We start from the raw sequence: 27,558 nt of genomic DNA, 5'->3' as shown, positions 1-27,558 counted from the left end.
AAAAGAGCGCGACTGCGAATCAGCCAAAAGCGCCGTCTCTCGTCTAGATGGAAAGCACGAACCCTAAGATCCAGCGGAAAACTCCCCCTGATCGTCTTTATCCTCTGGCGATACCAAAGCGTTTGCGAACCACCAACGTTCAGGAATAAAAGGCCTATGAGAATTGTGCCTACGACGATCCTGGAAATGACAGCCCACTTTCGGAAGCTGTTTTCCACTGAGAGCGATGTGTGTATCAGATTCGGGTGCGCTGCGCTGCAGGGGTTGGTTACCTACTTATATCTATCTTCGAATGAATGAGGCTCAGTACACCTAGACTAACTAAAGTCATGCCGGCGAACAGCACAACATATCGAGCGCTTTCAATACTTGGGTGAAGTATTTCAGTCAATATCTGAACCGTGCGAGAGAAAATGAGCAGGTTCTCTTGGTTTTACCCCCTACCAAGTCGACGAACCTGAAAGTATTGTAACGACGCCCGAGGCTTGGATTTAGTATTAATATAGTGGTAATCCTGTACGACGCCTTGAAAACATGTTTCACGATGCATGCTAACGGCTTACCTGGAGCGACCATGTCGCATTTTTGTAATAGTCTTCTATCTTGGCTTTTGTCTGGTTACTGATCGATCCGCAGTCTCCGCTAAACGTCTATATATGCGCAAATAACGTAAGCCTACTTGCAAAGGACGAGCACCTATGGGGCAACGAACCGCAAACGTGGCAACGAGGATTTTCAAAGAAATACGGTAATTCCAAGCAAAAAATTCAGTTTTTTGCTCATCGTTCCAGACGAGAGCCGAGGTGGACCCATTTGTCAAGCGCGCTACAAGTTGTTCGTATTCATCTTGCCAAACTACACCACGTCGAAGTAGGTAGTTCTTTATCGTCATGTTTGTCTGCGCGCTGATGTAGTTCAAACGGAGCTGTTTATCGTTTATTGCGTGCCCTACGGCTCGAAGCATCGAGTCGGTGGTCGATAGAATACACTGGGCGAAAGAGTCAGGTTGTTTATACTTGAGCTGGGTCGACTTACCGAGAGCAAAAATTGCTTTTTGACTCCTGCAAACCTGCATTAGGATGTATGCTTACATTTTATTGCCACCTTTAGTACGCACCTATCAAAAGCAATATTATCGATAGCAAAAGTGAGAGGTGCCAGAACATCCAACATCCGCTGTGTCGATCATCCTTGGGATCCGAGGGTTCGATTGGGGATTGAAAATAAAGATAGGCAATAAAGCTGACGATTAATGCGGCACACCCAACGTCGTACACAATCGGACCCTCCAGCCCGGGAGCCCATATGACTGAATATAAGGTCCCGGCAATGCCATTGATCCCCTACCATGCTCGATTAGCAGTATCACCACAGATGATAATCGCGCGTCCAACTTACCTCTCCCAAGATGATGGTCGTGATAGATTCCAGACGATTACGAACCCGCGGCGTACTGGGGTCACAGGATTGGGGCAAGCTCTGTTTGGTTTGGTAGTTCAGCTGATCATAGTGGATGATATTTCGACGACAAGACCTAGTCCCCAGAGCACATATTTGATCCAGGCTCGTGAGGCAGTTCAACCATACGGTCCCCGATAGAATCCCCAAGCTGAGAAGAAAAGACGGCCGAGATGGAAAGGCCTGCTGCAATTATGCAAAGCTTTTGTTGCAACACTTTTACAGCCGAGTTCCCCTTAAAGGAAGAAACAATAACTGTCAGAGTCACGTAAATTAATAATATAGATACGCAATAGCGGATAAATTACAAACCTCGCAAGTATTGAATCAGCAAAACAATACTAGCTGTAGTATGAGATAAAGCTCTTGAATAGACTGGCAGGGCTCTCACCAACTACTTGCGAGAGAGATTGCGATCACTTTAATAGATAGTTTCGCCATTCTTTCAGCCTGGTACCAGTTGGGATCTATCATTTTGTCTGTGGTTTTTGGATCCAGTATATCCGTCCCGGGTGAGTGTGTCACATAGACTGTTACGTCAAACGCTTCATTTTGTCGTGAGTCCGGGCTTGGCCATTTGACAACTGGATATCATTTACCGCGTGTCGTTGCAGCCAACATTCTAAAAACGATGAGCTGCAGAAAAATGCAAACCAAATGAAACCTGAGGAATTAGTCTGAGAGCTTAGCAAACATTCATTATTTAACCAAGTTCTGTATTTCGCACCAATCATCTGCATAAAAATGTGTGTGATACCAGGTCTGGATACTTGTGTTAGAAATGATGAGAAGGTAGTACGCAAACCTACCTGGGAGACCCACAACCACCAAACAACTGTGAAAAATGTTACATATGAAAGAGTACCCTGATAATCGAAAGCATCAAGTAATCGATGAACGTGCATATGATGTAGATCTTACCCATAATCCATTGGTATTGTTATTGCTGTTGATAAGTAGCTGTTAGCATTTAGTCTATACATGTATAGAGATAGGGCTCACTGGGTGAGGCTTGCAAAGGTCGCAGTCCAAGCAAGGTCATAAAACTGTCGCCAATTTCAGACATCAGCGAGGTCAAATGGAAACCCCTTGAAACTCACCAGGTTCACCCATGCTGGGCCAGGTACCCTTAATTCAGGGATGTTACTAGTGGAACCCCCTGAGGTAATCTGTTGGTAGGTACTATGGTTACGCTCTCCCCCATAAAGGGTACGGGAATCGGAGGAGAGCTGTAAGGCAGTCAGATATGTATTGCATCAAACGAGCTAACTTGAATACATGACCTGGGATTCTTTGATAGAGGAACTGTCGAGAAACAACGGTCGCCAACCAAAATTGTCTTTCTTTTCTTGTTGTCTATCCATACTATCTTTGGTAGAAAGCTACAGAGTGGTGCCCTTAGCTTATCAACGGTTCAAGTCTTTATAGCTTGTTCTGGGTTCCTGGACGAAGATACAGACTTGAGGATCGCGCATGGGGTATGTTACCCAAAGGCCTCGAACGCGAGTTCGAGGATAGCCGGTTGCATTGTCAGGCACGGGCGCCAAACTACTTGTGGTAGATTGAATAGAATTAGGGCGCTCGATGGTCAGCAGGTCTATAGAGAACACGACGTATGTCAAACTCACGAGACGAATCGGTGCTTTTGTGAAGGATTCCAAATAAAATTTAAAAACAGCCCCCTTTCATTACTGCTCCTGAAATTAAACAACTCATCGGGCCTGATGTTTACCAAAAAATAATATACTTAACTGTGAGTGCCTCGTTCTAATGTAGAGTTCACGACTTCCTTCCCACTTATTCTACTCACAGGTACCAAGCCTGTTATTATTGCACTTTTCATACAAAATGATGTACCGGTTGCGCTGGCAGACTTATTAATATGCTAGATCGATAGGCGCGTGATCAATAAATATTGTCATTTTGATTGTTTTTAGCGCCTTGCGTTAGGCAATACACGAGGTAACAATGGCGCGTGCTATGCCCGCCACAGTGAATCGCGGCGCCAGTTCATGTTTGGTGATAGCCCTACCGTCTTACCCCCATTGATAATCGAATGAGTATTGAGCACGTCGTGTGTCCTTCCTGCCAGTTATATCCATTCTACTTAAAGGTTCTGCTGTTTGTATGCGAAGTTGGAGCTCAGCAAAGATTCGATCGCGACTTACTCCGAACTGTACAGTCTTCCCACCATTCCATCTCGTTGTACCATCGATAATTCGAGCTCAGAGAGCCCGTTCATCCCCCTGTTGACTGTGAGACACCTATGGTCGACATAACTCTGAAATTAAGTGGGTTTTGCATATATGTGAAGAAACACATCAAGGAGACCGAAGGTACTTGAAACAAAACAGTATGACAGGATGTGAACGTCATCGGTTTGAATGGCACACAGGCCCAATAAACAGGAAATAAGAACAATGGAAAAATATTGCGACTGCTATACATTACTGTACTGATCGAAAATACGGGAACCCCCTAAGAAATAAAATTACAGTATTAGTCGGGACCTACGGGAAGTATGTGTGTATTGTCAGGACTTCTATAGCTTCCCCAAACAATCGGCCAGAATCGTACTAGAAATGTTCCATGTAATTATCAGTGCCAAGAATCCCCGGATGTTCACATAGCACGTTTTTAGCAGATTTCGCCAGCAAGTCTGTTCCCTGCGGAAATCTGGTGTACTTACACCTTGCAGTGTATGCCGTGATCTGAGCTACTTTGGGCGTCCATAATACTATATGCATACTTATGGTGATATCTTGATCATGATCGTTCGTGGTGCGGTAAGAGTGTTTGTCGGCGGCTTGGACGTAGCGTACATCTAGTCCAGCATCAGCATCCAGCAAATAAACAACGAATTACGTCTATACCGGATCATCCGTCGGATGCCACGCAGACACACACATATCCAGCATCGCAGCCTTGCTCGTTTTCAGCCGACGAATGACCGGGGCCGCCGTATCCGCATGCCCAATCCTCTGCGCCGCCTCGTTCAGCGCAAGCATAAACGCCGGTCGCGACTCTTCCGCCCACACATGGTTCGTCGTCCGCCCCACCAAGTCTGCAGCAGGAACACCAAACAGCCGTTCAGCCTGTCGCGATATCACCCGTACTTGTCGGTTCGCATCCAGCACTGCGAGTGCCTCGGGCGCAAACCGCAGTCCCCGCATCGCCTCGTGCAGGTCCAGCATCCTTCGAGTAGGGGAGAAAGGTGGAGAGGGGGTGGTGGATCCGAGAACAAGAGAGGCAAATCTCAGATGTGAAATGGTCGGCGGTCGAGCACGTAATCAAACACTGTGCGTCATAGATCAAGGGCAGGGTCTAGACTAATTAGCTGATGACAAATGAGAACTGTCCAAGAAGGGGATAATTGGTGCGGCAACCCAATTGGTTTGTTCTCCGAGGCATGTTTTGATTGGAATATAAATATACTCGGGAGTTTCCTTGTTCGCTTATGCTTTCGGGCCCTCCAACAGCTGTGGGTTCATATAATACATGACAATCTATTCAGCATATATAAGTGATTGGCGCACTGAATAAAAGACAGGCCCTACGTCTTAGTTCCGCTAAAGAACAATTACCTTGAACAATTATTTATACGGAGGGTATATGGGACTGGCATTGGACCTCCAATACGCTTTGTTATTAGAATCCCTTGGCATATGTACCCTTCTACCACTGCACCATTACACATCTAGTGTCTTCTTATAGACGCGTTATTCTCCGGTTTGCTCGTCACCGATTATATGAGAAATATTTAGATCCATCCAGATTTCATCCCCAGTACTTTGTCTTAGCGAGTGACCGTCTAGGCCCATTTATTATGTACGCACGCCAGTCGCTGAAGCGTGTTGCAGGCTCCGCCAAGCTCGAAAATTTAAAACCTGCATCAGGGTCGCCAAAGCGCCAGTTTCTCAAGTGTTCAATCATCGCTAGCACTCATCCCGTACATAAAACTCCTCCCCTTCTATGTGGATCTACTCAACCATACTCAAAAAGTTTATTTATTTATGAAACATCTTGCACATATGAAGTGAACCGGAAGTACGATAGAGCAAGCACCGACAAACTGCCCTACTAGTTCTCCAGATGGCCATAGCAGAGCCCATAGAGAAACAAACGTTTAAATATAACATAGAGTGTGCCTCGCAAAGCAAGGAAATAAAGCACACAAGGTACAACTGGGCAAAGGGCACCCATACTCATACTTTTTACAATATAACTGGCTCACAAAAATAAAAGTAAACATCGTTGCTCGACTTGGTGACAGGCACTTTCTGGCGCATCCCAGCGAGTTCGTGCACCCACTACCATATGCATCCGATTTCTACGGAGCTCATCAGTCCTTCATTGCCCTAGGGTTTTCTTCTTGCGTTTCTGTTCATTGGTATAACACTTGGCTAGCGCCTAGAGTAATTTCAATCCAGCTCGTCAAGTCATTTCCTAAAACCCTGCTGTGAATCAATTACCGTCTCAATTACACCCTCGGTCACAAACGCCAACGCAATGGTCGGTAACACCCAGCACCTGTGAACACATGGTCTATCAGCAAAAGGGCGCGCAACCTCTCGGTTTAGATGCCCAAGATACGAACGCCAACATCCAACGAAAAACCCCCGCCTGGTCCTTTTTCTCGTCTGGCCAGATCCAAAGCGTTTGTGAACCACCGACGTTCAAGAACAAAAGGCATATGACGAGTATCCCCATAACTATCCGGGAAATGACGGCCCACTTTCGGAATGAGCTGCTTTCTGTGGAAGATATGCATCAGATTCGGGTTGACTGCGCTTCAGCGCTGATTACCTACGTATACCTGACCCAGAATGGATTATGTTCAGGACACCTAGGCTAATTAAAATCAAGCCAGCGAACAATACAATATACCGAGCGCTTTGAATACTTGGGTAAAGTATTTCAGTCAAAATCTGAGCCATGCAAACAGAAGTGAGTCGCCTGGGGTCTGTATCTATGAAGTCAACGAACCTGAAAGTATTGTAGCGATTCTCGCGGCTTGGATTTAGTATTATTATCATAGTAATCCTGTATTGACAACATCTCAAAAATGCGACTCGTGATGTACGCTGATGGCTTACCCGGAGTGACCAAGTCTCGTTTCTGTAATAATCTTCTATCTTAGATTTGGTGGAGTTGCTGATTGAGCCGTGGTCTCCGCTAAACATCTACACACAGAGAGGCGAGGTGAGTTTCACTGCAAGACAAGGGTACCCTATAGGGAACCAACATTGAATGTAGAAACGAGAATTTTCAAAGAGATACGATAGTTCCAAGCATAAAATTCGGTTTTTTGCTCGTCGCTCCAGGTAAGATCCAAGGTATATCCGTTTGTTAAACGCGCCACAAGCTGGTCATATTCATCTTGCCAAACTATACCCCGTCGAAGTAGGTAGTTCTTTATCGTCATATTCGTCTGCGCGCTGATGTAGTTTAGACGGAGTTGTTCATCGTTTATAGCCTCTTCAACAACTTGAAACATCGTAGTGGCGGTCGACAGAATGCACTAAATAACAAGGTCAGGTTATCTGTTTTCAAGGCTGGTGGACTTACCGAGAGCGAAAATTGCTTCTTCACTCCTACAAAACTGCATCAGAACGGACACATGCGTGATAATGCCACTCGTACACGCACCTATCAAAAGCAATATAATTGATAGCAAGAGAGGAAGGTGACAAAACATCCAATATCCGCTGCGTCGATTATCCTCCAGTCCCGAGATATCAGTGTCGGTTGGGGATTCAAAGTATAAATAGGCAATAAAGGTGATGATCAATGCGGCACACCCGACATTGTACACAATCGGGCCCTCCAATCCGGGGCCCGGGGCCCAGATTACTGAATACAATGTTCCGGCAATGCCATTGATTCCCTATCGCACTTGGTCAGAAATGTCATTTCCAAAAACAATAGGGGATTTAGTTTGCCTCTCCCAAGATGATGGTTGTGATGGATTCCAGCCGATTGCGAATACTCGGTGTACTGGAGCCACGAGGGTGAGGTAAACTCTGTGTACTTTGATCATGCCAGCTGATAATGGTGGATGCGATTTCGACCGCTAGTCCCAATCCCCAGAGTACATATTTGATTCCGGCTCGCGTGGCAGTCCGGCCGTATGGTCCCCGATAGAATCCCCAAGCCGAGAAGAATAAAATAGTAGAGATGGAAAGACCTGCTGCTATTGTGCAAACCTTTCGTCTTATAGCTCTTGCGGCTATTTTGTTGGACGTAACGCCAGAAACAATGACTATTCAGGGTATATTATCAATATAAATAGTTAACATCTTGGATCATCACAAACCTCGCAAGTATTGAATGAGCAAAACGACGCTGGCTTCTTTATGAGCTAGGATCCCGAAGCAAATTAATAAAACTCTCACCGGCTACTTGCAAGAGAAATTCCGATCACTTTGATAGACAATTTTGCCATTCTTTCAGCTTGGTACCGATTAGGATCCGTCATTTGATCTGTGGTCTGTGGATCTAGTACATCTGTTCCAGGTGAATGTGTCAAATAAACTGTCACATCAAATGCTTTATTTTGTTATTGTAGACCCGGGTTCGACCACAAAACGCGGAGATCACTCACCGCGCGTGGTGGCAGCCAACATCCCAAAAACAATGAGCTGTAGAAAGATGCAAACCAAGTGGAACCTGAGGAATTTGTCTGAGAGCTTAGCGGACGTTCATTATTTAGTCAAGTCCTGAGTTGCGTACCAATCGTTTACATAGAAATGTGTGTGATACCAAGTCTAGATGACGCTATTAGAGATATTAAAATAATGGTACATAGCAACTCGCCTGGGAAACCCATAGCCACCAAACAACAGTGAAGAATACCACATATGAGAGGTTACCCTAATAGTCAATAATGTTAGTTGCTAACAAGTCTGCATATAAAACATCTCTTACCCAGAGTCCATCAGTATTATTATTGCTGTTGATACGTGGCTCTCAGTATCTAGTATATTATACGTAGTTGTAAGACCCACTGAGTGAGGCTCGCAAAGGTTGCCGTCCAGGCAAGGTCATAAAACTATTACCAATTCCAAACATCAGCGGCGCCAAGTGCAAAAGTCCTTAAACTCACAAGGTTCACCCAGGTCGGACCGGGCTCCTCCAATTCAAGAGCTACGACTTTGAAGGAAGCGTCTTTGGGGTTGTCGGGCTGGGCTGGGAGGGTATCGGCACCTGTTTCATGGTCCCTCTCATGGTCGGTAGGGGGGTTGGGCGGGAACTATCAATCTAGAGTCAGATGTACAGCCTCCCACCAAAAAGTTACGACATTACCTTTTCAGCTATGGAGGAGCCTTCTTGAAAGAACGGTCGCCAGCCGAAATTGGTTTCCTCGTCTTTTGGGCTACTCATATGTTTAATAAAGAACGAAACGGTGATTCCTCCAGCCCGTAAGTATTTCAAGTTTTTATAGGCTACTGTGCGTCTCCTCTTGATTCGATGAGCTTGACAATTATGCCTTGAGCATGCCGCCTGCAGATCCCGAACGCAAGTTCGTGGGTAGCCTAACACGCTGTCAGGCACAGGCGCCAGTCCTCCTGTGACTGATGGAATAGAATTAGGGCGCTTATTGTAATGGTCAAGCAGGTTAAAACGCGACGAATGCCAATCTCATGAGCTGAGGCTGTGGTTGAGTGAAGGGCTTCAGGCGAACCCTAAAAACCATCCCTTTTGATGCTTTTTCTGAAATCGAGTAACTGATCAGGACATAGTATTAATCAAATTTAAAAAAGGATAGCTAACTTTCAGCACCTCGTCCCATGGCCACCCCATACAGAGCCAGTCCATGATCTCCTACCCACCTGTCTCTCCGGGATACTAACTCTGCTGCTATCATAACTTGTGTATTTAATGGCTTGTTGTTTACGACAATAGGTTCAGGGATATCTTAAATCAATATTGGTTTGACCCATGGTCTTTGTATTGCCCTTCGCTTCAAGAAGTTCTAGCGCCGGCGTTGCCTCCTGTTATACATGAGATGGCAATCGTGCATACTTTGCCCATCCCAGTTGACCATGACTCTATTTTCTATGCAATGATTCTCTTATCGCGATATGATCCAGCCACTAATAATTGACACGAGTATTCAGCACGCAACCCACCCTTGCTGATGAATAAATCTACCTTACTTCGATTCCTCTATTTTTGGACAAAATTAGAACTCAGCAAATAATCAAATTGTTCCAGCATGTACAGTGGCCTATCTGCCCGTGTCATGCGACCACTAGTAATTTGAGTTCAGCGGGTTTGCTCATTCTCTTGTCGAACCCGACACATATTTTGCTTCTGTAGCCCCGTTGTCTTTGAAAATTAAAAGGCTTAACACAGCTTATTGATCAAGGAGATTTAAAATGCTCACGAGGAACGTTGAAGATATGGAACATACTGGAGGCAGATCGCGTAGCAAGCTGTGGGGCGCCGTCATTGTGAATGGGGTGCACGCTTGACGAGTAATAATTAGGAGCAGTGGTCGAACTAGTGGCTTTTGAAACTCAGATTCTCTTAGACATCAATGGACTCGTGCTCGTTTCTGCTTTTTATTTACTCGAAACCCATCCCTCACAGCGCATGTACGCGTAAGCTTAAGAGTACAGAACAGCGCCATCGTTCGCTGCTAATTAAGTAGCCACTTACGTGGTAGATTCAGGTTTATTCCAAAATAAGTTCAGTTGTAAGTATAGACTTTAGTGACGTTGACTTGAAGCGTGACTGTGACCGTGATGGGAAGATTCCGGCTCCATGATCGCTTCGGGTGGGTTCAAAGGATCAATCCAATCTTCAACTATAGGGCATAGCTTGTTAGCTAAACGTGCAATGCCTGAGCGAATAAGAGTACATACAGCCATCTTTAAACAAATCAAGTAATTTCTCTTCTTTTTCTTCTTCATTCAATCTTTTGGATTTCATAATCTGGCATAAAAGATAAACGAAGTTAGTTGGAATGAGTTCAGAAAACTGCATTCGCGTACCTTCTGCCATTGCACCCATTCCTTGTCGTTCAGCAATGCAGTGTCTAATAATTTCTCGACTTTCACTTGATTCATGGCAGCCTCACCTCCTCCAATGAATACTATTTAGATATCAAGTCGGCTCCTATTCGTCAAAAATAGTACATGCAACTCACCAATTTCCTGCCGTCGATCACCCCACTCGCCAGCAAAATCCTGCCTAATCGCCTTGACAACTTCCAGGTTTCCATCCGCCCACATCTGCACGGTGAAGGTAAGTCATGAGACTATTGCTGGCAAATTTAACTCTACCTCCTCAGGTTGCGAGATGAACCAGTTCTGTCCACCAGACAACGTAAACATAACTCCTGCTTGGCTCCATTCTCTGTAGTCAGAAAGAATTATCAGTATGTATGCGTTACAAAACTGAACCATTCTCACCCCCACAGTGTGTTCCGAGTTGCGAGCCAGCAGAAACCTTTGGAACGCATTACTGGGGCAAGCGCTGGATCAGCACGCTTTGCCGCAAGTCGGGCAGCAGGGTCAAGCTGGGGCTGCGCCTCTGCGTCTTCACTTTCGTCGCCCGAGTCCTCCGATTCGTCCATGCTGACATCACTTCCTTCAGACTCATCCTTGTTCAGCCCTTCATATTCATTCTGAATCACGACAAATTTGTCGCCAATGATTTTCCAAAGCCGCTCTGGGTGGAATGGTCGACGACGCCGGTATACAAAGTTGGAAATGCTAAGCGCCAAGCTATAGGAAACATGCATGTGCGAGCAAATCTGAAAACTCACCCATACTCTTCGGTTTCCGGTTTAGGGATATTTTTAGTCGAACCATTCGCGGTTATTCGCGGCATGGACTCCTGAAGACTCTGCAGCCAACCCGCACCTGTTACAGCTTCCTCGAAAGAGAAACGCCGTGTATTCAAGATGTCTTCGAGATCTACCTGGCATCGTACGGTTGAGATGACTTTGGCTCGAGGGTTGAGTGTTTTGATCAGGCTGAGAACCTTTCCAACTGTCTTTTTATCGGCGATGTCAGTTTTGTTTACTAATATGACGTCGGCGAATTCAAGTTGATCGACGAGACTAAGAACTTGGAGGTGACTCTCGGGTCTCGTGAAAATAATGAGATCGTACTTACAGGTCAGTGACATTCCGTTCATCCTGTGGGTCTACTTCGCCGTTTCCTGCCTCTCTTGGGCGATCTATTGGCAGCTCAAGCTCATTTTCACTCCGATGGACATAACATACCGGTAATAAAATCTGTGGTCTGAAAGTCATTGAGCACGTTGACCGCATCCACCACGGTCACACATGTGTCGAGCCGCGCCTACCACAGTTCAAATTTAAACAAAAAGTGAGACACAAATTATGCGACAAACACTCACGATCTTTGGCAGTCCGCCTGCCTTTAAAATCTCTGCCATTCGTCCTTGGGGAAGTGTATCACTCGCATCCGCAACGTGCTCCGCGAATTCGTAGGTAAATGTCTCAGCGACCTGCATCGGCTCCGAAATACCCGTGCTCTCGATGAGAAGGTAGTCAAGGTCGCCCGAGGCGGCAATATTAGCAACCTCTTCCAGCAGGTCCTCGCGCAATGTACAGCATATACTGAAAGATTATTAGATCGAACAAGCGGTAATTGCCATTATTATACTTACCATCCATTTTGCATTTGAACGAGTTTCTCGTCTGACTGGGTCAGCTTGTGATTCGATACCGTTTGGGCATCGATATTCAGAGCTGGCATAGAAAGAAATTGATGATAACGGATTAATGAACCATTCAGCAGATTGACTCACAAGACATGTCATTTACAATCACTCCGCACTTTAAGCCATGATCCTTGCTGTTGAGAATATGCTCCAGCAAAGTCGTTTTTCCGGCTCCTAGGAATCCACTGAGTAGGGTTACAGGCATGCGACCATCGTTGGCTTGCTTGATAGACTCTCTGAGCGCCAACCTTGACTCCCCATTCGTTCGTTCAGATGGAGTATCCTTCATTTTAGAGGGGGAAAGGTGTTAGGTGGCAGGTAATGTAAAGATAAAGAACGTGAAGCCGACTCCCTCGCACATCGCCTCAAATGGATACTGCTGCACGAGGACCCTCAAGGTAAACCTGAAAATTTTCGCTTCCTGGCGACTGTGTCCAACCTGGTACCACAAGCATTGGCTTACGTATGGAGGACTTGGGTCCATTAGATATACCGCATGATTTTCAAGAAGTTGTAGGCTCAAAGGTCTTTGCCTGCTGAGCCGCTTGGACTAGTATGGGGCGCCCCAGTCATGGTGACTGCGAGGGTTAAGTACAACAGCCAATCTCGTTCATCGGATTAGTTCGGGGGTGCACAAAGATAGAAAGAAGGATCGCATCAGGAGCGAAAATTATGTGCTTCGAATGAGGCGCACCTGATGGGTTGTACTCCCACAATTAGTCTGACATCGAACGGAATGGACGAGTAATTCTCCTGAGCCAAGCCCGACAATAACTAGGGAAATTAATATTAATGGTGGCTGAGTGGCCACGCGCATACGCCTGGAGAATTTCAAGTGGGACAGATTGCTGTTCCGGCTCGCCCACATGAATAGGGTGGCGTAGTATTAAAACACAGATTGCCACTCGCGATCACACAATTAGTAGCAGTTGCGCGTGGGCGAGGTCTAACGGCCGAGTGAATTTGGCCTCATAAATGCAATTTCAGTGGCAAACATCGCTTTGGGCCAGAAAAGATAAGTCCTATGGGATATATAAGGGCCAACACGCTCGCCAAAGTCACAGCACCTCTCGTGATACCTATCATATCATGACTGGCAAGCGCGGCTAGCCTAATTGAACCAAGTAAGTTCATGCTCATAGACCCCATCACCGAATGGTACTGAATAGTTTCATTACGTCATATTGTCATCATCTATCCCAGCGAATAAGAATGCTCTGAACGACGACGAGTCGTTCTTATCTTCCCGAGGGTTATCCGTGCTTTGAAACCTAGCTACTGACTTGTGTTTTGTGGTTCTTAGTATTACTTGTACTCTAGGCAAGGTCTATGATCCTCCTGGGGTGCTCGGTGCTCGTCGACGAGTGGGCCTATCTGCTGCCTGGCAAAATACTCGTCCAAGCCGCTGGTAATGACATCGATGGCTACTTGTACTACTTTGCACTTGGTGAACAAGCTGTCGAGACTTGCTCGTTTTTGGAACTTGGAGCTAACGATCACCTTTGGCCCTATTCTTGTTCTCTCTCCGATCTTGGATCATTGGAGCGGCTCTATAATTTCCGGCGTACTCTAACCTAGTTCACTGCGTGTCTAACTCTCTCATACTCTAGCTCCGAAAAACCGCTATCGTCTTGGGGGGATGCTACGTGTGCAATCCGCGCACCGGTCCACACGCTCGTTTTGTTCTGCATTTGATTTCCAGGGTGGCTAGAATATGATATCACTAACTAGGGCTGTCTTTCAAGATCGAGCGATGTTACTTTTGAGGCATTTATGCCCCTTTTTTATGCTGTGTCTTTTGGGTTGGAAGCCTCTGTAGTTCTCAGCATCCGCATCCTTTCGCGGTAGTGCAAAAGGGTATTTGTTAACGTAATACTATCGAAAAAAAGGTTCTGAATTTGTTGTGCTGCGCTCTGTATAGACTCTGGTTTTCTGGGTTGGCTGCTTCTTCGCTTGTTCATTCACATTTCTTCCAAAATATATACCCGACATACTTGAGCCTCAATTTTTGTAGAGTAGATCTATCCTCATGCTCAAATCATGTTCATTTCTTTCGAGTGACATTAGACGTGAAACCCGAGATGGACAAGGTACCGTACCTCAAACTCAATCGCACCCCCTAGCCACGGTCCAGAACGCATGTGCCAATGTACTTCGAAATCAAAAATGGTGAAAGAAAAAAGTATTCCCTCCCTCATGGGGGTTTCAAAAATGTGCCCGGAAGCCTCGACTGCGCCACACCGCCTTGTCAACTACTGAGCCCGGAAAGAATACTTCCCGAGTTTCCCCATCCCCCCACCCCTGTTTCCTAGCGCCGGGTCACTTTTCCAAAGGGATATACAGCGACATGGTATTTGAATTGAACCGATGGTCGTCTAGGCGATCCGATTGGTGGCTTGGCAGAGAATCATAGTTGTATAGGATCGATCGCTGTGGCGTTGGATTAGATTGACTTTTACGAGTGGCGAATGAAGGTGATTGAATATGCTAGAACGCCAACAGAGCTGCGGGAACGCGTTTTGTTGTTGGACCAGTCACATGGTGTGTTGTGATATAGTAATAGTGTTCATAGGGGCTCGTGAAAGTGTTGAGTATATCACGAGGAAAGGTATCCCGGTAGAGCTGGGGTGGGGATGAGAATTGAGATACATAAGCTCGGTCTTCGGCCCATGCAGTTCGGGAACGGACACCAATAGGTCGGCTCGCCGATCACCTCGTGATTCACTCACGCCACGGGCGGTCGCCGCGAAAATGTATGATAAATAAATAATCACCTCACCACGAACAGAATTAAGAATAGCCTATCAAGCAAAAGTACGCGGTCGCCGTCATAAATTCCCACCTAGGGGGAGCGCGTGATTGACAGAACGTCATTGGAGCCTAGGCTTACATCAGCCGGGCCTTAAAGCACAGGAAACGAGGATTGGGATCGTCACCACGACCATCATCCCACCCGATTTAATTCTTTCTAATTCCTAATTTCTAAGCCGCGCTAAACGCGCGCTGCGACTTGGTACATAACCAGCTATCGCGGGTCTGGAGGGGGAACTCAGATACGACCACCATGTTCTCGACGATTACCAACATGCTGCCGAACCTGTCTTTGCAGGGGTCGGACAAGGACACGCCCACGCCCTCTGGCAACACTATCAATCCGTTTGACAAGATCATGGCGGTCAAGCGCAGGCTCGAGGGTGCTAGGACGCCTCATATGATCGAACATGAGCCAGAGCCAGAGCAGGAAGAGGACAAGGAGGATAGGAAAGAGGCAGAGAGGAAGGAGAAGCGAAAGCAGAAGCCACTGAACGAGGTGAGTACCTATTATACTGAGGATTCATGTGCTAATTTTAGTAGACATTTGTCGTTGTTCGGCCACCCCCGAGTGTATCGAACCATCCTCTGAACTTACAACTTCAACTTATTCCGCCCACTATTCAGCAAACAAACTACCAGCCGCGCTCAGCCTCGACATCCACCACTGCCTCTACATCCTCTACAGGGGGAGAGCGCGGATATGCAGCAGCCGGAGGAGTGCCCAACGTGCCTCCCATCAGCGCAGGTATCCAAGGCAAGAAAGAAGCCCAGCGACAGCAGACTTCCGACACACAGCCAGACGACGACTTGCTCAATAGGCGCGCAAATAGGTATGTCATACGTGATATATTGAGCTCGCTTCTCACTTGTCAATTCTCTTTCCAGATCCGACCTCTCGTTATTTTACTCATCCATGGGTTCATCCGCCTCGGTTACCTCCTTTTCCACTGTTGCCTCGACCAATACTTCGTCTGGCGGCACACGCAGGATCATTCCGCTCTATAACTTAAGCGCCCACAATGTTTTGCAAAATACCGTACAGGACGCGGGTAAGTCGGATTTTCTCCTCTTGGCTTGTTCAACTCGTGTCTCGCGCACTTGCGGTTGGGGTATAATGGGCTAGTCGGCCAGAGGGTTCACACCGCTTTGACACAATCGAAGTTCGTGCCTGCGCCGCAGCCGAACACCACTTTCCCACGCATGCACTTCCATATACGGTATTATATCGTAAACCAAAGTCTATCTCCACTCGGAACACCCGAGTTTCTCGGTTGTACCAGGATAGACCGAGATGAGACGATGTGGAGGATCGACCACATGATTCCTCTTTGATTGATCACAATCATGACTCATAATTACTTCTACTCAATTGACTAACATTCGACTTGCAGGCACAGACGCCACAGTCTCCAGATTTCGTAAACGCGGGATCGACATTGTCGGCCTTGGCCTGCTCGAACCTATCGAAGTCCACGGCTCTCTCCCTGTCGGTGGTACAGCTGGGTACACCAACGGATGCCAGCCACCTGATATTGAGGGCGCTTCGGACGCCGGGCACGGTTCCATTATGGGCAATAGCACCGGTGGATCTAACCTTGGGCACGATGAATCGGACCACTCCCCACCTTCCCACTCGAGCCATCTCAGGGATTCGAGCGCGCAAAGTGGAGTAGGAGGGCACCTTCGGCCCCAATCGTCCCGCTCCAACCTCCGAGACCGTCCTTCCCAATCCCACCTGCGCGGCCGAACGTCACCCTCTCCCCCATCCCAGCTGCGAGAAGTCTCGACCCCACCCGAAGAATTGCCGAAAGAATCGGCCGGGAAAAAGTTCTTTGGCAAGTTGTTCAAGAAAAAGGATGTTTCGACTCCGACGACGCCTACGAGTCCTGGGTTCCTCAGTCCTACCAGCGCCACGCCGCGCGGATCGATGGCGACGAGTCGGAATCCGGTACCGGGTACCGTGGCCCGTCCGACCAGCACGTATTCCGCCCGCCCGACGAGCGTGTATAGCGTTGTCCCGCCTTCCCCGTCGACCGTTGCCCCTGCGACTCCTACACAGGCTTCTCCGCAGCAGCCGACGATGTACCTCCAACCACCAGTCCTGGGCACCCAAGCCACACTGCGATCCGAGGTGTTCCCCCCCGTCGGGCGTCCTGCGGCATACGTCTGGGTGCTTCGTAAATGGACCAAGGGCGGAGGAATGTTTTCGGGCATCGTCGGGACGGGCGGGGTCGACCTTGCTCGTGTGGGCGTGGAAGTACGATTCGAGTGGGTGAGAGGGAAAAAGAAGCGAGTCGACCGGGGAGAGTACGTTCCCAACGGCAACGGAAGACCCGTAAGCGTCGTGAGCCTCGGCGAAGCCGACAACCTCGGAATCCCCGAAGCCGGAAGCATGCGAAGCGTCAGCCCCGACGTCTCGCGCCCGCGTTCCCGCCGAGGTTCAAGGGCCACACGAAGCGGGTCTCCCACTAAACCGCGCGTCCAGCCGTCGAGTGGGTCCGACGACGGAGACGAGTCGGATCCCGAAGACTCCGAAACACCCTGGTCGTGCACGTTGCGCGTTCTCCCGCTCGACCCAGGCTCGTCTCTACCTTCCCCCATCTCGCCCTCGTCCGAGCCTCTCAAGCTGAGACTGGCCCACCTCGTACCGGCACCACACCACCCAAAAGTGATCGGGCAGTTCAAGATGCCGTTTCCCCTCCCAGACGTGCACGTCCAGAACCTGGAACTCGTACCCCGTAGCATGAACGATCCGTTTGGGATGGGCGAAGGGAAAGGGGACGGGTCGGGGATGATTATGACTGCGGAAGAGATCAAAGATGTGGTGTGTACGACCGGGCTTTGGCTGATGGTGCGAGAAGGGTTTGGGGGGCTTTCGGGCAAGAAGCGAAAGGGGGATGGGTGGAAGATTCGTTCGTAGAGCCCTCGGACGGGTCACGAGGGTCATATGCGGGTCTGTGAGATCGCCATCTCCTCGCGCCGAGGCACATGCAGTCGGGTCGTATGTCTTATCATGGAATGACTTGGAGTACGCGAATGGGGGGGAGTTATTTATTATATGCATTTTATCGGATTCGGTCATGCGCGCATGCAATAGTTATGTTTTTTTTTTTTTTGTTTCTGGTTCATTGGTTTTTTGTGTTTTGGTGGCTCCTTTTGTACGAGTATGATTAATTCACTGGATACTGTCTGTGCACATTGTGGCGCCCGAGGAAGCTCTTACAATCAACTTGGACTAAACGCGCCTGACTTTCCAATGAGGTTACCTAAATGATTATGATTGTATTTTTGTTAGGTAACGGCTGCCCGACACCTAGCGCCGGCACCGCCACCGGACGAACGAACAAACGGACATTGGGAGGGGACTGGATTGATTCACTGTATATACATGTTTGTACCCCGCGCCTTATAAGGCCGGGCCAATTGTATCCAGCCCCCCCCCCCCAATTTGAGTGACTTTTGGACTGTTAGCGTCTTAAGCTTAAGGTCCAACAACCTAGTCGCTCATCCGACTTATAATTTTTCACTGATTATTTTAGGTAAACGTTCCTCACGATCACTCATCTAATACTATAAGAGATACAACGTTACTACTAGCGGTCAACAATGAGGCAGACATCCGTAGATGAACTAATGTCACTGGGCAGTAGTTTTGACACGAGCAAGAAGTGCAGAAAACTCGGAAAAATGGTGCTCCAATAGAACTCTAACACTATATTCGTATTCGTGATCACGGGAATATGTATATGGGCCCCTCAAGTTATCCTACAAATGGAACCGCGAATTCAGTAACATTCGGTTTTCCATTGAGCCATCACATACAGCAATCTCTCGGGCAAGAGCAAAGTACCAAAAAGTCAACGTTTTTTGCAAGTCCCCTCGTTCGTGCCAATCCTGGGATCAGCCGTTAATAATCATTGATGGTCCAATTTACAGGAACACGGACCTTGTAGTATTTGAAGTTTAGGAAAAGACTACACGAATCGTAATGGCTGAGCGAAATAAGTCCTGCCTTATTGCTATATACGATGTGTACACTCGAGGGCAAGAGGCCGTAGACAGTCCGTAGAGGTGCCACGATCAGACTTCCAAACCGAGTGACTGAATCAGATATTTGCGCCAAGAGCTGTTTGGGATGCAAGGTGTCTAGTTTCACAGTGGTTAGCTTGTTATTTCCCAGGTATCATTGACCGGAAGCGTATACCTTGAGTGGTGTAGATTCGGTAACCATCCACTAGTCCTTTGATTTGGGTCATATATGTAAATTGGACCCGGATGGATAGTACCTGGATAATGTTGACTCACCTGAGAAAAAAAAGCTTTCGATGGAATCGCCGAAACGACAGTACCCCTGTTCCAGTGGCTCCATAACCATAACTATTTGCCGTCGACTACAATACATGAACCAGCTCTGCAGTGACCATGCGAATTCAGGTTGCGGCCCACTCCCTGAGGGACCCCCGCGAGCTAATAAAAAGGGTGGAATCCCGAGGCTAACGTTATATTTCGGCTCATGTGCAGCGGTCTGGTCTGAAGTAAGGGGTTCTTGGTGTGGTGGTGATGTCTTTCCTAGCCACCAAGGTTCCGCGGGGTTGATCCAGTTGAGGTTACTAGTACTACCAAAGGCACCGGGAAATGACCATGAATATAGAGTGGGGAGTACTTCCTCGGTGTTGTCGTTTGGGTTAGTTTGGGGCACTGAATCTATCGCGGGAGTGGAAGGCTCAGGAGATGTGCGACCGGCCTGCAAGGTGATCGATGTCAAGTCTGTTGGTTTAGGGACGCTTGACGCCGCATGAAGTTCGGTCTCCCCAGAGTCCCTGCTTTTGTTTTCAACTCGAGGCCGAGTCAACTTGGGCTGTGCATATTCCACTTTGCCGCGAGTATAAGAACTATCAACTATACAATGCGCACGTCTATACCCGAATGAACTATATGCATAAAGGGTATACATACCGCCGAGTCCTCGCCTCCTCAAAGCTTTTACATCGGCGGATAATATGGTCGTGAACAACATGCTATCGTTAATCTTAGGACAAGCTAGAAGAACGCTGCACAAGGCGTTTGCAATCCTGTTAACCGAAAATTAGCACATAATATAGAATATGTAGCGCACGAGCTTACTCGAAGCTATCGATCTCCAACTCCTCACTTAGCCATAGGGTAACCGTATCCCGGGCTGCGTCTCGCTCGGCCGTGGCCGAAAGCTCTTGGGAAACAGGGGGATTAAGAGTGTCTTCAAGATGGCGTGTTAGTTGAATTTGGTGGGCCATGTTAACCTTTGCAAGGGTTAGAAACCTGGAAGCTGATATACAGGAGTTTACTAACCCGTAGGTTGCTATCCCGACATAGCCATTCAGGGGTAAGATATATATCTTTGTCCGTATAACCTTGCAGGAATATGGGCAGACGCTCGAGTAACAACAACCGAATATCTTCAGCTTTATTTGAATGCTTATGCTTATCTGAGGGAGTGATCTTGTAGTCTCGGGACACCAACGAACTGAGGCGTCTTGAGCCCAGGGTTTTGTAGAGCGTCTCTATATCGTCTTCTTGAGGCGCGCTCCATACCGCATGTCCAAATATAGCATAAGTGTGTATATCGTCAACAATTACGACCTAGACATTATAGCATCAGATCAAAATACCAAGTATAAATGAACAAATAGCCACCTCTTCAGGAGTCAACAATTCAAATTGCACGTCACCGTCTGTTTTCTTATCACTTGCACCCATCTCTCCACTTTCTTCAGTGTTGCCTTTGGAGAGCTCGGAGGATTTTCTCTTCCCAACTAGCATACATGACTGGCGCATTTTTTGAATAACTTCAGGCCGGAAGAGATCTATTTGTGTTCCGATGCGTTTCAAGTAGTTCAGGTAACTGGTACCAATATTAACCATAGCGCACTAGTTGACATGTTGTACGTACTGTTCGTAACCCCCCACAGCATCCTTAAAACGCTTAGGGTCGCTTATGATAGCCTGACAGATCTGCGAGCTATTGGGCTGGTCCTTGACTCCAGCTACCTTCAAAAATTTAGCCGCATCGGCCCCGAAGTCAATATAGGTGAAGAAGCCAGAACAAGGGTCGTTCTGAATTTCCATGTTTCCAAAATAAACCTCGCTGGGCTTGAACATTCGTTGAACAGAATGGTCTTGGTCTTTGGAAATACAATGGCTGTGCACTTGTACCGGCACAAATGCAGTGATGGCAATATAGGTGAGTTGAGCAACCGTGAAGTCTACAACGATCAATTCAAAGATTCAGGCAGTCAATATTTAAACAAGTAAGCGATATAGTCTCACCTCCGATACGGCTAGCAAGGTATTCGTAAGACTTTCGTGCCAAATCATGGTTACGAGGAGGCGAATCAGCCAGCACGACAAGCAAAGCATCAACCAAAGGGTCCTTGCGAATCTGTAGTTTGAAGATTAGGTCCTGGTCCAAACTGGGGTCTACGATATTAAACCCCATGCTGGCACATTTGGGATTTGAGTAAACCTGAATTTGCTAGTTAAAAGAGTAAATGTAGGATTTTGTGACCTGGCGCACCATTGTAGGGTCACTTAAGAGGGCACTTCCATCGCCTTTGATCGCTGGAACAAATCTTAAACGCTTGAAAAAGTCCGCTCGATAATGCTTGTAAAAGGCGTTATAATTTTTCATAAAGTACTCAATTACGATACGGCGTTTGTTCAAATCTGCTGTTCCAATAAGAGGAAGGATGACCTGTAAGGGAGGGAACCTTTTGAGCCCCAATTCAAAGAGGAAATTGGCTAAAATGTTCAATTTAACTTCGTTGTGAACTAAAACAGTGAAGTAGCCTACCCGCTGAACCCGGTTTCCACCTCACACTGGAATCCCATGCTAACAATGGGAGCCCCATATTGCGTAAGATATCAATGGGCTCATACAGTTCACTAGCGCTATAAAACAAAATCCCCCCTTGGCTTTTGTCTCCCTCACGCGTGAACAATTTGCTCTGTTTCAATAAATCCTTTTCATCGGAAGAAAGTGAACTCTGAACATCGACAAGGTATTTGATTAATTTAGCGGTCGTCCAGTTGGGATCCTGGGTTATTCTTTACTGGAATTAGAGAAGGCTACAAGTAATAGGACTCTACTCACCGACTGAAGACGATTTCTAGTTCAACATGCTGCTTCACCCCCAAAGCTACCATGACTTTCTCAAAAGTACCCCTAACCGGTGTCCCGCTAGGCATGGCAAGGACCGATAGATTTGGAAATTCATGCGTACTTAGAAGATACACCTCTTTCGGGATCTTAAGACCGGCGGTGGTAGGAATGCAAGAGACATTAGAGAGCATGAGATGGATGCGCTTTTGATCTCTTTGGTTCATAGACGGCCATGCGCGTGCAATGACTCCCAGTACAGTTTCAGCAAACCTGGGGTTGAGACCAATATCCGTGTTTCTGTTTCCTTGAACTTCAGGGCACGTAAGATAACTGATCCAGTCAGGCACACTGAGTTTGGTCCATCCAAACAGCTTATCGAGCTCCAGATTTTCAAGAGATATACTAATTGTCGGGGGGAGTGTATGCCCCGGTAAAGGACTGTCGACAGGAATAATTGCAGGGTGATGGCTGATAAATGTTTTGATCGAGATCAGAGATATGACGTTTCGGCGACTTCCTTCCTTTCCAAGATCGAAAAACTTCGTGCGTGAATAAATCTCTTTGAGATCCTGTATGCCTGTGTTTGGCCGGCTGCAATTCAAACCGGCTAGCCATTGGAGCAGTACTATTACTTCTTGTTCATCCAAAATGCGATCTATGAGTTCCTTAAAGACGTCTTGTATACTGATATCCATGCACATCCCGCGTTTCTGGATTGCAGCTAGCATTAGAGGGTTGCTCGTTGAAATCTCCGGGAGAAGCATAGGCGTATTTTTCAGCAGCCCAACAAGCCTAGGGTTAAAGTTCCTCACTTCAGCCACGGACCTCACCCCGAGAGTCGAGATAATAGGGAAGGGGTGGTTAGGTATTGGCCCCGAGTCAAAGAACGCAGCTTGGAATTCTGTCTCAACAACGGCTGATGGTTTAGTGGGGTAGACCGTAAAAAATTGGAGGGCGTGCAAAGAGCGATTTTGTAACCACAGCCGGAGAAGGTTGTCCGCGTCGCTTTCGTTGGTCCAGTATGTAGTGGTACCATTCATGATACTAGGCCAGAGTTCATTGATGTAAGTAAGTTCAATTTCATATACCGCTCTTGCAAGCAAACCGCCAATGTACAAAAGCTCTTTGTTCCATGAGGAAATATCTCGGTTGCTATTTAAGAGGATCGAATCAACAGCGTTATGATGAATCCTTTTTGGCTCACATAAAGTCGATCGATTCCCTCTCCACTGTCGGGATAAATTGTGCTGAGGCGTGCCCTCCTATACCAGTAGTTTGCGAAGTTGCATGGCCCTACTCTCCGTGAAGTAATACATGGGCTACTAATCCACAGTACTCACAATAAATACACGTGCGTGACCGGCCCTGGGGATCGTTCTGGTGATTATAAACCCATTAAAGGAACAAATACTCACCTTTCTATATCAGCTTGCAACCCATCAAAGACGCTCTTGCTAACTTCGGAGCCTTTTGCTCCATCCCTCTTGTTTGCGTCGCTTTCGTCTTTGCCCATCTGTTCAGTTTTTGTTCAATATGAGTACCACCAATTATGGATGTAAGGAAAGCTTACGAATAATAGTTGATAGGTAGAAGCATGAGGAGGCTTTTTCTTTGTCGCCCGTTCTAGTTCAGCACCCAGTTTATTGTCCAAATGAACCGAAAATTCAGCTGTAAATACTAGTAGCTGAATAACAGATTCAACAGTTTTGACAGCATGCCACGAGCAGCTACGTTTCGACGCATCTGAGGTTTCGAGGATAGTCTTGAGGGGGAAGACAGGGCGTGAGCCGACTGGGCCCGACGTAATACTCTGATCAATCTTTGATGAATTGCTTATTTCTGCAGTACTTTGTGTCCAGCGAGGAAGCGTGGCTTTCATGTAAAGAGCTATAGTTGCAGGTTAGGAACATGGATCGACATGGCGTGTTTAACACGTACAAGTAGATGTTATCCTCGTCGTACTCATTAACCCACTTGGGCTCGTCAATTTCAATCCTGATGGTATATCTAGTTTTCTTGGAATACCGGTCGTTTTCTCAATTTGAGCCAAGTATTTTCCGTCGAAGTAAAGAGATACACTTTGGAGGTGTACCATAAATGTTAAACTCGTAGCCAAGAACCGGGCAATATCCAAAGGTGAGCCCGGTAGTGGGGTAGGTTCTCGTAAAGGCATTTCGAAGGAGGTCCATTCAGAATCTTGCAAGTGCGGAGGGATATATCCCCGTCTCGCAATTAGCTGCTCACTGCCTTTGCGCCAGTAAAAGCCCATCCATTCGTTGCCGCTCTGGACAAAGGGCTCATCCGTGATCGAGAACAGACTATAAAACCCTATACCCATATGAGATAGAGAAACCATAGGTCATTCCGGGGGTAGTTACCAACACCAAATGCTCCAATTGCTTGTTCATTAGGGTTGCCATCGGCTGAAAAAATGCGTGAGTTGAGCTATTCAATATGCTGATTTCTGAATTAATACCTATTCTCTTCAGTCGGACCCAGTCTTTGCTTTGGAAAGGTTTACCGTTATTTCGAAATGTCCAGTAGTCAACCTATTTGTTGCGTAAGCATATGCAGTGCTGACTTTACAAGAAGGGGAGGATTCACAGGCTTTAGATGCGGGGGGGCTGGTTGCTTTGGTTGCCTTGATGGTTTAGTTCTATTGGTGGCATCTGAAGGGCCGGATAGCGATGCGTTTTTTGTTCTCTCTCTCACACTCAAGTAACTCTTTGTGTTAAACCGTATTTCGGCGATAGTAGCATGGGCGTCATCAGCATTTTGTAATAATTCTCGAAAGACTGTTCATTTCCAATAAGTGTCAGATTGAGATAAAGCAGAATTGTGTACATATGTATTAGGGGACACACCTGAGAACTCTCCAGAGTATCGAGCAAGTATCTGGTCAAGTTAGAACACCGGCGCTCAAGTTCAAAAAGGGGCAACCAACTTTATCTATTAACGCCCTTTGATTGACGTCTACGACCTCATCTTTACCCTGTTGCCATAAAGACTTATGGTTTGTAGCCATAAAAAAGTTAAAAACGTGCACTTTCAATCGATGAACCACGCAAACTTGGTGTGGTGGAAAACTTGGAGTTGGTAGTGGCGCTTAAATCAATATAGTAATGGCTACGTGGATCTACACCAATGTTGCAAAATTACCTTGCTCAGTAAGGTCTCCCCAGGTCATAATCACGTGCCACGTCACGCCAAAAATTGCCTAAATTTATACTTGTTCTTTTTGGCTTACATCTCGCGGCAATGTGATACTCGTCGGTGTTAAGACTTCTCGGCCTACTACTACACATTAGACCTCCGCACCCCGGAGGCGTAAGCACCCGGCGCTCACCCGACGCAATTCGAGAACCTAATGGAAAGCCCATTGTAAAGGCAACGGTCTTGTCCAGCAAGTATCCCCCAAAGAGAGCTAAATTGCTAATGAACAAAAGCTCATAGCCTGTTGTGATCATGAGAACTTGATAACAACTTACCAGAAAATTTACAAAAGCTTGGGGGTGTAGGGGATCACATCACCCCTGAGTGCAGGCCTCTTCAATCTGGTGACCACATACAATTGCCCTCAACTTAATGCATGGTGAATGGAGTACTTGTTACATGTATATAGCAGTTGCGCAGTCCATTCAATCTGTAAATACAACTCAGCAAAATATGTGGAGTGGAATAACATGTGATTATGTTACAACCTCAAGAATTATACCATTGGAATCAGACAATTTTCTATTATTTTTAGCATTTTTTACGGACTTGATATCTCTTGTTTTTTGATCACATGATCTTGGCACTTACTATGCCAAGATGCTGCACTGAGATGCCGTGCCAAGGGCGCTTAGAAGAAATCCACACTTCTGCGCAGCCTGCAGCAGGCTTCTCTTTTCACATGTAGTCTTCCTTTCACACATGCACAGACCACATGTACTTAGGTAGTTTGTCTATATATACAGCAGGAAAATTGCTTGGAGACCCCAAGTTGATTTTACCTTGTCTCTTACCCATTAGAGAAGGTATCCAGCCAGCTAAGTAGCTGGCCCCCATCAGTAGTAGAGCACTTATCCTTCCCCTTGACCTATCACACCTCCCAGGCCTAAGGCCCCCTTGCTACTAGTAGTCTCCAGTAGGACACCTTAAGCATTGTTAGTATAGCCTTAGATAGAAGATTACATAAGCAGTGTAATAGTTGTACAGCCACAAGCGCCTGCTCCACTAGCAAGTACCCACCTTACAGTGGTGTACAACAGATTACATATAATTGGGGTGTTGTAACATCAGGGGTTTGGTAATGGTGTAATTGGTGTTACATGATGTTATAACTGTATATCACACCAGTGGTATCACATGTATTTGTGTAATGACATGTTATTGGTGTGTTAATACACCATTACCAAACCCCTGGTGTTACAACAAAATCAGTTTCTGCTGAGAAGCCACTGAATATTTGCAACATTCAATTTCCATACTAATATAATATACTTTACATTCTTGTGTCCACTGTCCCTGCACAATGCTCCATCTCATTCCACCATGTGCTTGTGTCCTGATCCAATGTTTCAAGCCTAGAGTCCTCCTTCTCTAAGTCTTTGCCTAAAGACTGCATCAAAGTGCCTTCATTGAAATCCTGTAAAATTCAAATTGTCTTGTGTCCCAAACTGTAAGAGAGCCCAATGTAAATGTTGAACAGGGTAAGTGTTGTAGACACACTCAATACCAGGGAATTTATTCCCATTTTCTTGAATTTAGACAGAGGCAATTGGACTAGTTTTTTGGTCACATGACTTTGGTGCTTATATCATACACTAAGCGCCAAGCCACATCTGTCCTGGACGTCTGTAAGGACATCAAGGGTGCAGGTGCTTATGGCCATGTGGAAATACAAGTACAACTGCTTTAAGGCAGTGGAGACTACCCTACAACATCTAACTACTATCCTACAATGACAAAGGCTGTAAGGGCAATGGCAAGCTATGTAAGTACAGTGGAGGGGATGCTTAAGATGTTGTAGCTACTTAGTGGATCTGGCTGTAAGTGTCCTAGACATCTGTAAGGACGTCAAGGAGGGGGGGTGCTTGCAGCCAGATGTATCTAAGTAAATACCGCTTAAGGTGGTGAGCAAGCTACCTATGTTGACAACCAACTATACAACAATGACCAAGGCCATAAGGGCAATGGCAAGTAAAGTGAATACAACAGGGGAGCTGCTTAAGGCAGTGTGGAAGGTGTAGCTAAGTGGTTACTGGGCTGTAAGGCCCTTGTACAATATGGGATGCAACAAGAGGTAATCAACCTGGGTGTTACAATGGTTGGTTGGCCTCCTTATATATTACAAGAGTACTCTGATTACAAATACATGTGTGTGGGAAAAGCAGAGTTCCATATGAAAATAAGAACCCTGCTCTGCAAGCAGCCTTACTCATGGATACGTGTTGCTGACATGT

General features: G+C 46.7%; 6 protein-coding genes across 6 annotated transcripts; 1 reads left to right on the top strand and 5 right to left on the bottom strand.

Annotated features, from left to right (window-relative positions):
* Positions 1 to 63: 63 nt before the first annotated feature.
* Positions 64 to 2,822, bottom strand: RhiXN_12269 (low temperature requirement protein LtrA; the record flags this gene model as incomplete). The annotated part of the gene is made up of 13 exons (XM_043332084.1): positions 64 to 255; positions 323 to 394; positions 458 to 514; positions 564 to 650; positions 713 to 988; positions 1,036 to 1,061; positions 1,118 to 1,343; positions 1,399 to 1,479; positions 2,268 to 2,324; positions 2,380 to 2,404; positions 2,461 to 2,504; positions 2,559 to 2,687; positions 2,742 to 2,822. 13 exons carry the CDS (start codon positions 2,820 to 2,822, stop codon positions 64 to 66), a joined length of 1,353 nt encoding a protein of 450 aa, XP_043186845.1.
* Positions 2,823 to 4,207: 1,385 nt separating this feature from the next.
* RhiXN_12268 (protein-histidine kinase) lies at positions 4,208 to 4,652 on the bottom strand (the record flags this gene model as incomplete). The annotated part of the gene is made up of 2 exons (XM_043332083.1): positions 4,208 to 4,282; positions 4,332 to 4,652. 2 exons carry the CDS (start codon positions 4,650 to 4,652, stop codon positions 4,208 to 4,210), a joined length of 396 nt encoding a protein of 131 aa, XP_043186844.1.
* Positions 4,653 to 5,808: 1,156 nt separating this feature from the next.
* RhiXN_12267 (low temperature requirement protein LtrA) lies at positions 5,809 to 8,841 on the bottom strand (the record flags this gene model as incomplete). The annotated part of the gene is made up of 18 exons (XM_043332082.1): positions 5,809 to 5,868; positions 5,931 to 5,988; positions 6,056 to 6,212; positions 6,269 to 6,386; positions 6,445 to 6,501; positions 6,555 to 6,641; positions 6,704 to 6,979; positions 7,027 to 7,052; positions 7,108 to 7,345; positions 7,665 to 7,720; positions 7,775 to 7,819; positions 8,063 to 8,127; positions 8,191 to 8,225; positions 8,284 to 8,331; positions 8,386 to 8,410; positions 8,466 to 8,509; positions 8,564 to 8,710; positions 8,764 to 8,841. The coding sequence occupies 18 exons, from the start codon at positions 8,839 to 8,841 to the stop codon at positions 5,809 to 5,811; spliced, it is 1,620 nt and encodes a 539-aa protein (XP_043186843.1).
* A 1,331-nt stretch (positions 8,842 to 10,172) lies between these two features.
* RhiXN_12266 (COBW/P47K family protein) lies at positions 10,173 to 12,448 on the bottom strand (the record flags this gene model as incomplete). Its single annotated transcript, XM_043332081.1, has 12 exons — positions 10,173 to 10,270; positions 10,329 to 10,398; positions 10,458 to 10,558; positions 10,613 to 10,697; positions 10,749 to 10,821; positions 10,878 to 11,180; positions 11,234 to 11,530; positions 11,586 to 11,649; positions 11,696 to 11,774; positions 11,833 to 12,055; positions 12,106 to 12,187; positions 12,247 to 12,448. The coding sequence occupies 12 exons, from the start codon at positions 12,446 to 12,448 to the stop codon at positions 10,173 to 10,175; spliced, it is 1,677 nt and encodes a 558-aa protein (XP_043186842.1).
* A 2,775-nt stretch (positions 12,449 to 15,223) lies between these two features.
* RhiXN_12265 (uncharacterized protein) lies at positions 15,224 to 17,893 on the top strand (the record flags this gene model as incomplete). The annotated part of the gene is made up of 4 exons (XM_043332080.1): positions 15,224 to 15,469; positions 15,514 to 15,803; positions 15,859 to 16,022; positions 16,365 to 17,893. 4 exons carry the CDS (start codon positions 15,224 to 15,226, stop codon positions 17,891 to 17,893), a joined length of 2,229 nt encoding a protein of 742 aa, XP_043186841.1.
* A 716-nt stretch (positions 17,894 to 18,609) lies between these two features.
* On the bottom strand, positions 18,610 to 25,578 carry RhiXN_12264 (protein-histidine kinase; the record flags this gene model as incomplete). Its single annotated transcript, XM_043332079.1, has 23 exons — positions 18,610 to 18,738; positions 18,796 to 18,867; positions 18,920 to 19,119; positions 19,178 to 19,213; positions 19,279 to 19,872; positions 19,930 to 20,045; positions 20,098 to 20,252; positions 20,302 to 20,592; positions 20,647 to 20,854; positions 20,903 to 21,215; positions 21,280 to 21,475; positions 21,527 to 21,750; positions 21,803 to 22,056; positions 22,103 to 23,263; positions 23,316 to 23,404; positions 23,452 to 23,476; positions 23,527 to 23,624; positions 23,682 to 23,998; positions 24,050 to 24,439; positions 24,490 to 24,534; positions 24,588 to 24,660; positions 25,359 to 25,402; positions 25,458 to 25,578. 23 exons carry the CDS (start codon positions 25,576 to 25,578, stop codon positions 18,610 to 18,612), a joined length of 5,151 nt encoding a protein of 1,716 aa, XP_043186840.1.
* Between the last annotated feature and the right edge of the window lie 1,980 nt (positions 25,579 to 27,558).

This window comes from Rhizoctonia solani, chromosome 15 (genome assembly GCF_016906535.1).
Source record: "Rhizoctonia solani chromosome 15, complete sequence".
In the NCBI taxonomy this organism is placed as follows: Eukaryota; Fungi; Basidiomycota; class Agaricomycetes; order Cantharellales; family Ceratobasidiaceae; genus Rhizoctonia; species Rhizoctonia solani.
Note: the sequence above shows the minus strand (reverse complement) of the source record. Positions and strands in the feature narration are given on the sequence as shown.